The following is a 16,171-nucleotide window of genomic DNA, read 5'->3' as shown; positions in this document are numbered from 1 at the left end:
CAATTAACATTTTTCTTAAAATTTCCCATCATTGGTGTACCGGGGTGGTAGCAATGGTGGGAGAGCTAGTATAGACCTACTGCCAGCATTTTAACCATCAGCTCTGTGGAGGAGGCTTTAGAGATGGCTCTTGTTAGTTTTCATTCTTGCATGTAGACTGCAGATTTCATGTCTTGGAGTAATCCAGCTGGGATAATTAAAGATGGCGTTGTCAACTAATTTAACTCCAGGTGACTCATCCCAAACCCTTCTTTGGCCTAAGCTAATCAATGACTATTAAATTAACCCTTTCACTCCCAATATCAATGTGTTGGTTTCCATCTTAAACAATTACAACAAAAAATTAAAATTGCAGAAAATATACCATGAAAAGAGTGTGTCCTGTGTTAATTGTGTTTGGGCTTTATGATGTGGACAGCTGTCCACTATGAACTGCAGACCTCCAACTAGTTTCTCTTATAGGCATGAAACAGCCATCATATGGTAACATTTTTCAATCACTACGGATCAGGAGGACTTGAATTGATGCTTTCAAATACAATTACATTATTTTTATCTTTGGTCTTGTGATTTACAGTATTTATTGATGTTAGTAGTTTTGTGGTTTTTTATCTTCTATTTCTATTTTAATATTTGTATTACCATAGTTCTCAATGTTTGGCTAAAATGTGTAAATTAGTAATAATGCATTGCGTTGTATAGCCATGAAAGGAAATAATGTAAAGGGATGAGAAGAATGTAAGGAAACATGTAAGATTTCCACAATTGTGAAGTTTACCAGCTTCATGCACTTAGTTACTGTCATTAATCTAATATTACTGTAAACGGGCATTAAGCAACAAAGGGATAATTAATTTAGGAAGAATTCTTTTTCTGTGGATAACAAATACAGCTAATCAGTATCATATTTGCTCCTGTAATATAAATGTAGAATGACAGTGCATTTTTAAATTGGTTACATCATATGCACTGATAACATTGCCCGATTTCACTCTGAATTTAAAAATGGAGAGAGCTTGTGCTTTTGAATCTCGTCAAAATGTAAAACAATATGTAGGATATCAAGTAAACAGATGCAATTAGAGATGAAACTTTGTCTCAGTGACTTAAGATACAGGTGCTATTGAAAGAATGCATTTGTAACATAATTCTTTGTATATTACTTTTCTGAGTCATAGCAATGCAATCATATTTTTTTATTTAGCAATTGGATTTTTAATCCTTTTTCCTTGTAACAGCATTATAAGAAATGGACTTAGTTTTCTAGAAAGTTTTGCATTAACTCTTTTCATATAAAGTTCTTTGGGTTACAGGAGAATTTAAAGCTTTTCAGTTTGTTAAATAGTAAAAGAAGGTAGACTTGAATTAATTAATATTTTAAATCTTTAATTTTCTTCTACCTGATCAAGGACCAATAAAGTATCATTAAAATGCTGCTTAGAAATGACAGCTGCACATCAAAAGCTTTTTTTTATAAGAAGTAGTTTCTGTCTTGGAGCCTCCAGTTTCTGAACATCTGTTTGCAAGCCACATTTTCATCTCAAACAAAAAATAACAAGACACACTCAAATTCTCACACTGAAAACATTAAACACATTATGTTAATTCTCCTGACTTTGGGTGGGTGTCTTACACATCAGTGGTTGATGAGAATGGTGTCATTTTCAAAGCTTTAAATATTTAGAAGAGTTTTGATCTTATTTATCTAATTTTATTGATACATAGGTGACCTGAAAAAGTTAAAACAAGAAATTACTATGTCTTTGCTAATGTTTACTCATTTTCTCTAATAGCAAAATTAAACTGGGCATTCCAGAATATCATTTAAAAACTTCTATTTTGGGGAATCTAGTCACAGCCTTAAATGTTTTGGTTGGCCGGCCAGCCTCCCTGTTTGATATCATGCATTCAGTAGCACACCAGCCTCATTTTACAGAGCTTTCTTAAAAACTCATTTGCTCTGTTATTACAAGTAACATCTAAGATTACTATAACTGAAAAACTAGAGAAATTTAATATTTTTTTCAATTTTATTTTATTTGGTAGAGCTTTGAGCATAATCACTTTCATGGTTTTCCCTGGATGTTCATTTCTGACTAGATTGTTTTAAATTGCATTATATGTTTTGGATTTAGTTATAGAGAAGTTTTACTTGTTTGATTTCCAGCAATGAATGTACTTCTGGACTGCATACACGAGTACATCTTCCTGGCAGAACTAGTTAATATGTGAGGGTTGTGGGGGGAAACAGTTTTTTGGAGAGAAAACTGAGTGGATTTACATATTTTGAGCTTGTAACTGAAATATAAATATTAAACTATATTTGGAAGGCTTTTTGAGGCTAAAAAAATTACAGTCTGAAAGAAAAACATTACCTATTCTTAAAACTTATACGGTAAACGAAAGTATCAGAGCTCCTGTTATTCCTATTAGGAAACAAACGTTATAGAACAGTCTTGAACCCTGAAATTGAAGGAAAATTGGAAGAGTTGTGAACTATTCAGGGGTCTTGGTTTGCTGAATTTTAGAAACTTGTGGAAGGCATGCAGATCATTTAATAAAGTGGTTCTGTGTAAAGCTATATAATTCTCACCCTATATTTCATTCTTCTAAGGGCTGAATTTTCTTCAGGTAGTTTCTTAGGCCTCGTCTGCACTAGAAAATTAGTTCAGTATAACTACGTTGCTCAGGGCCCCGAGCTGCATAGTTAAGCCAACCTAAGTCCCTGTGAAGACAGTGCTAGGTTGACAGAAGAATCCTGCCATCAACACAGCTACCACTTCTTGGGGTGCTGAGTTAGTTATGTCGACGGGAGAATTCCTCTTGTCGGTATAGGTAATATCTACCCTGAAGTGCTACAGCTGCGCCACTGTAGCATTTCAAGTGTAGACAGGCCCTTATTCTGACTGTTGTAAACGTGAAAGCTACTGATGAATGGGTGTTAAATTCATATACTGATGTTTGGTGAGCATCTGTCTTTCTTAGCATGCCTAAAATTGAAGAAAGTGGTAGGAAACCAGCAGTTGAATGGACTGACATTTACACACTTCAGAATTGTTTATAATGTTGTCAAGAGGTGAAAAATAGCAAGGTAGCACAGATACATGCCCATCTCTAAAAGTGCTGAAAGCTTGTTCAGCTTCAAAATCAAATGTACCATTGAATGAAACTCTATTGAAATAGAAGAGCAGAGCATCGGGATTAATCCTGTAAGTGAGACGTTTTCATTACATTTGTAAAAGAAGTGTAGCCATGATAATGATTTGCTATTCCAGGTCTCTTACAGCTCTTAACAGTCACTTGATTCAAGTCTGCATTTGTCAACCCCAAAGAATCAGATATAACTGGTAATGGTATTGTAAAAACTAAACAGCACAGGCTTGAACTTGATCAGCATTCAACTTTGTTTACATCATTGCCTTCATTGTAGCACAAAATAAGCAATTTAAAGAAATTGCAGAAGTACTTTGCCCTGGATGTATTTGTCCTGAAAGATTTAAGCTCTACTTCTAGGTACTGCAAATAAAGAAATACAGGAAACATTAAAGGAGGAACTAAAAGTCACTGTTAACAGTGATGCAAAACGACTCAATAATGGCTGCAAACATTTATGCAGGGAAAAGTGTGGTCTTAATTTAGTGCCTTCCGTTCTAAATCTGAAAAGAAGATTTCAGAATATTGTGTCCAGGTTGCTGAAGGTGCATTCCAAGAGTTCAGAGAAAGTATTCCTTTTAGGTTTTTGTATATCATGCCCATTCCTATGGAATTTGATCATCTTTGCTATTTGATCAGACAACCAACATAAAATGAAAATGCTGCTAGGTGCAGTCCCCCTAAATTTCTGTTGTATAGGTTTTCAGCATGCTAAAGCTTTTTGAAGCTTTTTGAAGTAGTAGTAAACACTAGCAGCCCTAAAATACACTGTGAAGTTTAAAAAACCAAAACAACCCCCCCCCCGACGTTTGCAATCATCCTTAAGGGTTCCTCCTTTGAAAAAGGATTGATGTTCCAGCTTCCTGAAGACTCAGTAGCACTGAGAGGAAGATATTCTCTACATTTACATGCAACTACCAGCAGTATGTTGAAGTTTGCACTAAACACAAGGAGTACTTTTGATGAAAAAATAGTGTGCTGTTTGTACAAGGAACTCCACAGATGGGCTCTAAATTTACCAAAATAATATAAAGGAAGCTTTGGAGGAGCTACAGATTAGAGGTGTGGTGATGCTACTCTTGTCTTATTGGAGTTCTAGCTTGATCTGATATAACAAAACTGGAACTACACAAGAAGGTTGAAAATCAAGAAGCTATGGATGTTTTCAGACACTGGCCCACATGAGTGATCTCAATTATCTAACATAATAGGTTGAGCCTAGAAGAGGAATATGAGGCTGGAAAATGCCTGATGGATCATAAAGTTAGGTTCTTTACTCTTTCCTGTCATTTAAAATTGAAGAGGCGCATTTCAAGTGCAAGCCTATATGTGAAGGAGGTTGTGTCAGTTTGATGCATCACAATGGTGAAAAATAGAGGAAGAATCAGAAGACAGTGATTGGATTTTTGGATTAACACCTGTTAATCCATCCCGTTCAGTATCAACAGAGCATGTTTTGGGTTTATTAAGATTGGCTTGGCCAAAACTTCATCATAAGGTTCAGAAAAAACAAACTGGTAAAGGTTTATTGGTGTGAAAGGGTAGCTGAGCAGTAGGCTTAACTGATTAGTAGACTGGGATTTCTTTTGTCTTTTTTTTTTTTTTTAAACTTACACTTGTTTTTGGAATAAATTAACTTTGTAAGACTATCACATGGTATGTTGGATGCTTTCCATTTTATAAATCCCGTCTATGGGTTTATTCACTGGGTGTTTGGATTGAGAAAAATTGCAACCTTATATGATCATAATGTGAAATGAAGTTCAATTTAGCATAATTCTCTGAAAACATTTTATAACTGACAACTTCGGTTAACCTAAATAATAAAAAGAAATGTCTACTTTATTGGTATATTTATACACACGTGGAAAATAGTACAGCATTATATAAATTTGTCAACTGTTTTTATCTTCTGATGTCACTTAGATGCAAAACTGCACCATTAAAGTTAATTATTAAATATATAAAAATTACAAGTGGAATATTTTCTTCAGGTATCTTAACGCAATACAGACTATGTGCCCCCATATCCTTCGATATCTGACTACAGCAGTCATAACAAACAAGGATGTTCGAAAACGTAGGCAAGTGCTGAAAGATTTAGTCAAGGTTATCCAGCAGGTAAGACATAAAACACCTTTTTATATATTTGATCTTACTAGAAAATATTTTTCCTTTTCAAGTTTTTCGTGGTGTGTAAATTTTTCTGAAAATAAACTTGAATCCTGTGCTTTTACTTTTTGCTGCTTCCAGTGCAACTCTTCTCTTTTTGGGTTTTATTTTCTCTTTAAAAATCAAATGGGATGACTTGTAAGAAAGAATAATTATATTTTCTCTCATTCCCCAAATAAAGATGAAAAGCTTTACTGAGAGATTAGGGGACAAAAAATAAACATGAAAACGTTTTGGACCCAACTCTGTTGCTCCCTCTCACATATCCTGTACTACAACTCCAGTTAAAGTGAACAGGAAACTTTGCTTGCCCAACAAGGTTTCGGGAATTTGTAAACCATTGAGGCCTGGTCTACACTAAAAAGTTAGATCAACCCAGCTATGTCAGTTAGGGGTGTAAAAAAACCCCTCACCCGTAACCAGTGTGGTTAAGCTAACTTAATCTCTGGTGTTAGACATATTCTTCTGTCAATTTAGCCACCGCCTCTCAGGGAGGTGAATTACCTATTCCGATGGGCGAACCTCTCCTCTTGGCGTAAGAAGTATCTACACTAAAGCAGTACAGCTATAGCTTTTCAAGAGTAGACAAGCCCTGAGCCAATATACACTGACCTAAAAAGCATTATATCCCTTATATCAAGCTTCTTCCCTAACAACGCTTGCACCAGAGTGGCCATTTCAAAATATTTTTAGTCCATGTTTCTAATGAAAGAATCAAGATGCTTACTGAAGGAATGTTTTGATCCATTGTTGGAGTCCTTTGTGTCTTTCATTGGAAAGATGCCACCTCAAATCCACATGACTGATTGTTAAACAAATCTTTGTCTTTTAGACACATTTGAAAATAATGTTAATATGTCTGATAGTTGTGCTACACATGCTAATGAAATCAATAGAGGCATATAACTGATTTTTCTAAAACAAGCTTAGTTAACTACGCAAAACAAAATGTAAAAATTTAAATATTACAGGTTTTCAAAACATTTGATATTAGTGCGTACTGAACTTAATGTAGTGTTAACATTTCAAATTGATAGAAATTAAGAACCAACTTCAACCTTGGGTTCCAGTACATTTGAAATCTTGATGCAGTAATGTAAGGCAACATAAAGAAATGAAGCAATAGGATCAGCATTGAATTTTAAAAAAGTTAAGAATTCTGACATTGTTTGAAACAATTTGTTATGCATAGAAATTTTGTATCCATATTTCTTATTCAAACCAAATAACGATTGGTTGAAGCAAAATACATTAGTAGAACATATTTTGATGTTACCAAACCAAAACCATGTGTGATACATAATGAAACCTCTCAATACCCATTCAGGGAATAAATCTTCCAACACTCTTTTTATGCTGTTAAATCACTTCCGTATTTATAATATTAGCTCTGAAGTAATACTTTTCATATGTAGATTTCAAAGCAGTTATCCTGCTTTGACAGATGGGGAAGAACTCTAACTGGTGGACTACACTTGAAGGTTATAGAATTACACCTCTACCCCGATATAACGCGGCCCAATATAACATGAATTCAGATATAATGCAGTAAAGCAGTTCTCCGGGGGGGGGGGGGGGGGCGGCGCACTCCGGGGGATCAAAGCAAGTTAGATATCACGCGGTTTCACCTATAACGCAGTAAGATTTTTTGGGGGGGCTCCCAAGGACAGCGTTATATCGGGGTAGAGGTGTATCATAACAGTTGGAGGTCAATATATCAGTTTCTACTTCCTTAGATTGCAATACCACAGGACTCTAGGCTTTGCTAATTACGTGATGGGCATCAATAAATTGATTAACAAATGTAGTACTTCACAAAATTTAATAGTTGCAAAACTGGATTATAAATGAGCAGATTTATAATTTGTTACATCCAGTATTGAGAATTTAAGTAGCTTCCTTTCAAAGAAGGAAAACGTTTATTTATATAGTATTACAAGTTGTACATCTTGGTTACTGCTCACTTAAACTGTCAATTGTCTGTAATACTTTAAGTATCATTTTTCAAGTAAACAAGTTGCATGGTGCCTTTCTATGTTAAAAGTTAAACTTTTTTTTTAGAAGGATTTGAAAGTGTTTCATAATTGTATTATGAATGTCATGGATTTAATTTCAGGTCTAGTGTCATCAGGTTATTTCCTTGTAATTAGGGAAATTATTTTTGTAATTTTTCAATATGAAAAGTAATTCAAAATATTTAGTTTATTAAAAATACAAAATGGTGTTGATTGACATTTACACACGGCATCTCATTTGTAAAATGGGAGATCATTCCTAATCAAATATCCTGTATCAAACTATGGTATGAAATGAAAATACAGCAAATTCAGATTTGTCCCCAAACTTAGATTTTGAAGAAACAAGGTATTTTGAAATGAAATAAAATACGTGTTTTTTTAATGAACATTTCAACTGAAGTATTACCAACCCAAATATTGCAGCACTGTTAATAAATTGATTAATTTTCATTGTCCAAGGTGTGACAGTTGCAAAAAAATAAACAAAGCATCAATAGTAAGAGTTCTTCCATTTCTAATAATCTTAGGTGGAATTAGTTACTAAGTTAAATAAAATTGTTTAATGATTTTAAATTGACAAGTATTCTTTTAAATAAGATATTTAAATATATTTATCTTAATTGGAAATAAATTGGAAATTGTCAGTGCTGGTTCATTTAAGAAATGTAAAATATACTCTTAATTGATTTTGTGAATATTATGAAGTGTTATTTCTTAAAAAATCTTGAAATATCTAATATTCTTGAATGACTTTGACAGGAATCCTACACATACAAGGACCCCATTACAGAATTTGTAGAATGTTTGTATGTTAATTTTGACTTCGATGGTGCCCAGAAAAAACTGAGAGAGTGTGAAGCGGTAAGACTTTTAGCTTGTGTAAACTTAACAGTTTTGTAAGTTTCAGATGTTGGCAATATAAATATACTAAACATGGTCTTATAAAAATTATTTCAGTGAATCTGGAGCTAAATAATCTTTCACCTTTCTTAAATGAAAAGTCCTGTGACTGATTTGGACCCATTTTTTGACACTTTTTGAAGCAGCTATCACAGATACAGCTATTTTGTCATGGGGTGAAAGGCCATCCAGGTCTGCTAGATAGTACAGGTTGAGAGAAACATGGGCCTGCCACTTTGAGAGAAGCTAGCCCTACCCCCCTCCCTGTAGGGCCACTACCCCATGCAGTTTTTGGCACTGTGGTATGAATGTCTGCTTTCCATAATTGCGGAATGATTTTCTTTCAGAAGTATTTAAAATATTTAAATAATGCAAAATATATACTTCAACAACAATGTCTCTGCTTTTGTTTTTTGCACTACTCAGGTGTTTTCAAGCTGGTTATCAGCAGCAAAGATGTCTGTCTTAGCTTCTCACTCTCTGTAGATCATATAAAACCTTCCAAAATTAATAGGAAAGAAGAAAAATACTGAAAGGTAGTAAGTTTGGCTGCCAAATTGGTCAGGCTGGGAAAAAATCCTTTTGCTAAGAAGATGAAGTACAATCTGATCGAGTTATTGACAAATTTCCTGACCACCAAACACGGACATCAGAGGAGGCTGAGAGCAGTTGATGGAGCAAAACAGTACTGAGCTTAGCATGTGGAGGGAAGAGAACATATGAATAGAACAAAGATTCCACTCAAGCCTTGTCTATATATGGAACATGCTTTGTATTAGAAAATATGATTTTTGCCTTGAGTTTGGGCATAGATAATTGTGTAGAGTTAACTACAGCTAGCTAACATTTTTAAACACAACTGCCCTTGCAAACAATAAAAGAAGACTCATGTTTAATGCTAGTTAAAATATTTATAATACATTTTCTAGCCCAGTGCATTTTCCAGTTTATAAACAGCCTCTCTGATAGGAGAAGGGGCTTAGATGATATCAACCACACAAGTGATGCATTGTCAGGTGGGCTTTTCAGGAAGAAGTGTACTACTGAGCATGATCAGAAATCTGTGGTGACTGCAGAGAGAGGAGATTGGCTGTGGGCTTTTCACCTGTAAAGACTGTCATTTTTACCAAAAGGATAAGCAAAAGTTCATAAGTTTGCAATTTCCATGCTGGAAAGCTCTGAGTCACATGACTCAAGTATACCAGGATGTAACAGAGCACAGCTGGCCCTCCTGGCTCCTGCATCTGCTAGGCTCAGATAAAGTCACCTTGGGTTCTGAAACCACTGGTGTTTTTATTTACACGTTTGTGCTCCCACCACCACCTCACCAAACAACATGGACAGCTCTGGGTTCCTTGTGTCTGAACCCAGGAGGGAAGGGCTTTCTCCCTGCCTGCGCTCCCTCGCTCTCCTCCATCCCACCATCCTGGCTTCCTTGTTCCTAGCCTCTTATATAGATCTGGGCTATTTGGGCTGGCAACTGGCTCTCATTCCCCAATTAGGGCAGGTTCTTTCCAGCTAGCTGTACTTTATTCGCCTAAATGGGGCTGGTGTGGCAGGGGGATGATTCTGCAGTCTTGCTGCTCAGCACCCTGTCACACACGGTAATTAAATTTTGTATTCTTTTGGGATTTGTAGCTAGTTGCTAAAATTGAACTGTGAAATAGATCTTCACTATTGATAGGTGACTTGATTTGCTTTTCCACCTGTTTAATGTGTAGGTATTAGTATTTAGCACGTTAGGTTTGTGTAATTTTTGTGCTACATAGTGTGTGGCATATTTTCATATATGTATCTGCTAAGGTTATTGCAAAAAAGTAAATTTTATATTGTGTGTAGAAATAACTGAAGCAGATTATTCATAGATCAGAGATATTGTAATGAATCATCTGTGATTGAGTCCACAGTTCTGAAACTTTGGCTGCTGTAGAATAGCATAGTTCTAAATATTTTAAGTTAAGAGAAATGGGTACAGATTCTGTAACAGTATGTTCTTATTTTACCTTGTTTCCTCCAAACTTGGTATTAGTAATTTTAATATTTAGCTACAAAATAACTTCATTTGCTCTACAGAGTAATCTGCTTTGTGAGTAGAGGTTATAACTCCTGAAACAATGTACTTAAATTTCAGTGTTGCTACATGGATGGGATGAAAATTCCTATAGTTACAAATTTAACCCATTACCATAATTATCTGATGGAAAATCTAAGGCTTGTGTAATTACTGGGGTGTGGGTTAGTGGAGAAGGGAATATTGTATTCATGGAATTGTGAACTTCCTCTTGATGGCACTAGAGTCAATATAGCTGTGGGAGAATGAGCTAGAGTCTGTTTTGGCATGCACATTAGCAGAATTGTTGAGGTCCTGTCCACTTAATATTTTCCCAGAATTGCAAAAGTGGAAGTGGAAATTTTGCAGTGAGGAAGAGAAAATAAATATATTGTTTTTACTGTTGTAGAGAGCTTTTAATAAAATCTTGAGAATTGGAGGACTAATCATCCCCTCACTGGATGAAGACTTGGATAAAAATTGCACGTATACAACGGACAGGATAATTGGGTTTTTAGCAGATTATGTTCTGAAAATTTGTGTGTTAATTTGTAAAGCTCTGAGTATGTTTTAAAATAGTCCAGAAACTACTTCAGAAAACACTAATCACTGGTTTTAGTTACTGAGGCTATGTGCATGAGTACGTTTACTTTAGATATCGTTTCTATCATTATTCTCTTTTTCCCCTGTTTTTACAGGTGCTTGTGAATGACTTTTTCTTGGTGGCGTGTCTTGAAGACTTCATTGAGAATGCTCGTCTTTTTATATTTGAGACTTTCTGTCGTATTCATCAATGTATCAGCATTAGGTAAGAAAACCATAAACACATGCAATAATGAACTTTTTTAAAATTTAACCCTTTAATTTATGTTTTAGGCAATTGAGGTCTGTTTGTGCTCCAATAAGAATCCACCACTGTCAGAGAAAAGGAAAAGCATTATCTAAAATAAATACAAATGGAAAGATTCACTTGTAGTTTGTAATAGGTTTTGCATTTATATTTAAATATTTATAATTCCCTGTTTTTACATGCATTTATCTTTTTTTTTAAAAACTCTCCTATAAAGCTGGTCTCTGCCTAAAGGTAAATAATTTTTTTTGGCAGTATTGAAGCTTTCAGAGCCCATGTTGAATTGGTAGGGCTGGCAGCTGGAACCAACTTTTACTCGTTACTGGAACAAATTTGATATGAAAGTCACTGTATGAAAGCTATGCATTCTTTGTTTTTTTTTGTTTTTGTTTTGTTTTTTTGGGGTTTTTTAGATAAAGTTTTTAAAACTTAGAAGTCTAGCTACATGTGGAGTAGCCTTTTTGCTCAGTTTGTTCTGGGAGGGGCAAGGGTTGATGGGGTGGGGGGGAAACTACTGAGCATGCCCAGTAAGCATCTTCTGATTTGGCAGATCCTAATGAAGCTGTGCTTCTTAGCATCACCATAGAAGTCTTGGAGAAATACATACACTATCTGGCCTGCTGCTGACTGTCTTCACTTCCCTATCTACATACACACTGTGCCTAGCTTTTTATTAGTTCATCTAATGGAATCTTTGTTTTCGGCTTTTGGAGGTAGTAATACCTCAGAACTATATTTCCCATACTCTGTTATAACCAAGATAACTTCTTTTACAGCAAAACAGATCTGTTTATTCCAGCACAGTTCTGTTTTGAGATGATTAACTTTTATGTAGTATATTGCGAAGTAGATTGTAGCACTGAGCTGCTGGAGTTTATTATGAATACAATCACTAAATCCTCTTGCCACCATCAGCAGCATTACATATATCAATTGTATAACTTCCCTTGAGGGTCTCAAGTGATACCAGTATCTCTAGCACACACTTCCTGGTTTGAGTCTAATCTTAGGCCCTGGTTTACTCTCCAACTACTGTTGAGGTAGAAGGCTGCGGTTAGACATAGTTGTAACCAGGTCATGGCCAGTATGGTCAAGTTGTTGTGTAGTTGGAACTTAACCATGTACTCCATAACCATTTTAAAATCCTCTGTAGTCTAAGGCTTTTGAACAGTTGTGGAGGTTTTGGGGGGGGGGGGGGGGAGAGGCGGTGGAGGGGATTTAAAAGAGAAATAAATGTTGAGTCCTGTTTGATGTTACCAGTAATCTCGATCTTTGAATATCATGTGGTTCCCATCCATAGACTCATGGAGTTCAGATAAGATATTCAGATTTTCATCAAAATATATTCTAGCAAGTATTTTTTATGTAGCATATTTTCAGGATAAATTAAAAATCAGTTTATTGTTAGAGAAATGTTTGCCAGAAACTATTAATGTAGTGGTACAATGCTAGTGAAGCTGACTACTTTGAGATAGATCATGTGTTTCTGAAATGTGTAAAAGCAGCTCTAAAATGAAACTTGGAAGAATTCTCAACTGTAGATAAAGACAGAATATGGAAGTGGTATTTAAGCACTTATCCGAAAATATGCTTCTGCATCCCTTTGTGTCACTTTTTGTTAAAGAAACAATTAAGATGTTTAACTTCAACAGAGATGGAATTGGCAAAAGACTCTTTTAGTATGTTATGAAGTCAGCAAAAAGTTCATTTTCCTGTTCTTGTAGTTATAGTAGATACCTGGACAAAAAGTAACTTTTATTCAAGCAATCTCTGCCTAAATGCTTTTCATTACCTATTTTTCATTATTCAGCATAATTTGTCTTCATGAACTGATTTTGAAAGTGTTTTTAAATGTCTGGAATTCATATTTACCAGATAATTGCTGCCTTTAATATTTATTTCATATGGATTCCTTATTAGTCAGATTGACTAAAGTCTTTAACAGATAGTGATGAAAGTTTAAAATGAAGAATGAGAAGATTAGTGGGGATGCTATTATTTTCATTTGTCTATAAATTAGGCATAAGAATTTTAATCAGCCCTACTTAATGTTGCATATTAATTGCAAAGTTGTAATGCTGTTAAACTGCACTAGATGCTATGTATCAAGTTAGGATTTTTATTTTGCTTGTTTCAGTATTTTTACATCAGTTATGGCTGATGTAGGAGTATAAAAGTTTTTAATGAGTGCTCAAAATTCCCTTGCGAAAAAATAAATAAAATAGCTTGTTGTAAAGTACTACACTCTTAAGGATTAGCTCCTGGTAAATATAGGATAGTTTGTTGGGCTCTGCTAGTGCCTGCAAATTTTCAATAGTGTAAAAGTTGTACATTTGACAGATCTTAGCTTTGTATTTCTTAAAATCCTATTCCGGAATGTTGGTGTCAGTTGAGCTCTCTTGATGACTTTAGAGAGGCTAGTTATATCTAAATATTAATGATTATTAGTAGGATCAAGTTAGCTCAAAGTTCAAGGACTAAGTAAAGAGTCTCTTCTTATTAGAGATACTCTGAAGGACATTTTATTTAGCATACTTCAAATAATTTTAATATTTACATTTATAAAAAGGATTTAACTATTGGTCAATCGTGCGCTAAAGAACCTGAAGGTGTCACTTGATGAATCGGTGAGATGTAGAAGAAAATGCAGGCAGAAGCCCAGCAACAGAGTGGGCGCTGTCCTGTTTATTGCGCTCAGTGTATGATTACCTGCCCTGTGGGCGGGTGGCGTATGTGTTCATTCAGTGCAAGGAGCTCCTGGCCCTCAGAGACCGCATATGGGCTTTGGAGGCCAGGGTGGCAGAACTGGAGGAGGTAAGGGAGGCAAAGAGGTATGTTGATGAGGCTTTCTGGGACACTGTAGATTTGTCCCACCTCTGGTCAGACAGCCCCTGCGCTGTTAAGGAGGCTCAAAGGCTCAGGGAAGGAGAGCAGTCAATGGGAGCAGAGGAAAACCTTGCCATAGTTGGGACCCTCCTTCCAGATGGTGATGGCGTATCCTCTCGCACTGAGGTTACCTCTCTGGGGGAGGGAACTCCAGTCATTAGGAAAAGGCAGGTGTTAGGCAGGAGATTCGATCATTAGAAACATAGATAGCTGGGTTTGTGATGACCGGGAGAACCGTATGGTGACTTGCCTGCCTGGTGCGAAGGTTGCAGATCTCTCGATGCATCTAGATAGACTAATGTGTAGTGCTGGGGAGGAGCCGGTGGTCGTGGTACATGTAGGTACCAATGACATAGGGAAGGGTAGGAGAGACGTCCTGGAGGCCAAATTTAGGCTGCTAGGAAAGAGACTGAAATCCAGGACCTCTATGGTAGCATTCTCAGAAATGCTTCCAGTTCCATGTGCAGGGCCAGGTAGGCAGGCAGAGCTTCAGCGTCTCAATGCGTGGATGAGACGATGGTGTAGAGAGGAGGGGTTTAGATTTATTAGGAACTGGGGAAACTTTTGGGATAGGGGGAGCCTATACAGGAAGGATGGACTCCACCTAAACCAAAGTGGATGAAGACTGCTGACACTTAAAAAGGTTGCAGAGCAGTTTTTAAACTATGAGATGGGGGGGAAAGCCAATTGCTGCAGAGGAGCACGTGGATCAGACAGAGACTTCTCTTAGAGGAGAGTCTGTTGATAGAGATTCTCTAGGTTTTAGTGAGGAGGAGAGGATGGAAGAGGATAAGGTATAGGCCAGATCAGACGAGAAACATTCACATAAAAAAGAATCTGACACATCAGAAAAGGGCAGACAAATAAACAGTGACAAGTTTTTAAAGTGCTTGTACACAAATGCTAGAAGTTTAAATAATAAGATGGGTGAACTAGAGTGCCTCGTGTTAAAGGAGGATATTGATATAATAGGCATCACAGAAACCTGGTGGAGTGAGGACAATCAATGGGACACAATCATTCTGGGGTACAAAATATATCGGAAGGACAGAACAGGTCATGTGGGGGGAGGAGTGAGAGGAGGGAGTGGCACTATATGTGAAAGAAAATATAGAATCAAATGAAGTAAAAATCTTAAATGAATCCACATGTTCCATAGAATCTCTATGGATTGTAATTCCATGCTCTAAGAAGAATATAACAGTAGGGATCTATTATCGACCACCTGACCAGGATAGTGATAGTGACAATGAAATGCTATGGGAGATTAGAGAGGCTATCAAAATAAAGAACTCAGTATTAGTGGGGGATTTCAATTATCCCCATATTGACTGGGTACATGTCACCTCAGGACGAAATGCAGAGACAAAATTTCTCTATACTTTAAATGACTGCTTCTTGGAGCAGCTGGTACAGGAACCCACAAGGAGAGAGGCAATTCTCAATTTAGTCCTGGAGCGCAGGATCTGGTCCAAGAGGTAACTGTAACAGGACCACTTGGGAATAGTGACCATAATATAATAACATTTAACATTCCTGCGGTGGGAAGAACACCTCATCAGCCCAACACTGTGGCATTTAATTTCAGAAAGGGGAACTATGCAAAAATTAGGAGGTTAGTTAAACAAATTAAAAGGTACAGTGACTAGAGTGAAATCCTTGCAAGCTGCAAGGACACTTTTCAAAGACACCATAATAGAGGCCCAACTTAAATGTATACCCCAAATTAAAAAACACAGTAAAATAACTAAAAAAGAGCCACGGTGGCTTAACCATGTAAAAGAAGCAGTGAGAGATAAAAAGGCATCTTTTAAAAAGTGGAAATCATATCCTAGTGAGGTAAATAGAAAGAAGCATAAACACTGCCAAATTAAGTGTAAAAATGTAGTAAGAAAAGCCAAAAAGGAGTTTGAAGAATAGCTAGCCAAAAACTCAAAAGATAATAACAAAATGTTTAAGTACATCAGAAGCAGGAAGCCTCCTAAACACCCAGGGGGGCCCCTGGACGATTGAGATACAAAAGGAACACTTAAAGACGATAAAGTCATTGCGGAGAAACTAAATGAATTCTTTGTTTCAGTCTTCATGGCTGAGGATGTTGGGGAGATTCCCAAACCTGAGCCGTCCTTTGTAGGTGACACA

General features: G+C 36.3%; 1 protein-coding gene across 1 annotated transcript in view; it reads left to right on the top strand.

Moving 5' to 3' along the window:
• Positions 1-16,171, top strand: part of EIF3E (eukaryotic translation initiation factor 3 subunit E) — a 62,323-nt gene that overhangs the window by 29,988 nt on the left and 16,164 nt on the right. Inside the window, exons 8-10 of the mRNA XM_024194488.3 lie at positions 5,148-5,274; positions 8,103-8,204; positions 10,992-11,101. Coding sequence (XP_024050256.1) covers positions 5,148-5,274; positions 8,103-8,204; positions 10,992-11,101 — 339 coding nt within the window. The remainder of the gene's footprint in view (positions 1-5,147; positions 5,275-8,102; positions 8,205-10,991; positions 11,102-16,171) is intronic.

The sequence above is a fragment of the Terrapene carolina genome, unplaced genomic scaffold (genome assembly GCF_002925995.2).
Source record: "Terrapene carolina triunguis isolate 2854851 unplaced genomic scaffold, T_m_triunguis-2.0 Scaffold58, whole genome shotgun sequence".
NCBI classification, from domain to species: domain Eukaryota; kingdom Metazoa; phylum Chordata; order Testudines; family Emydidae; genus Terrapene; species Terrapene triunguis.
Note: the sequence above shows the minus strand (reverse complement) of the source record. Positions and strands in the feature narration are given on the sequence as shown.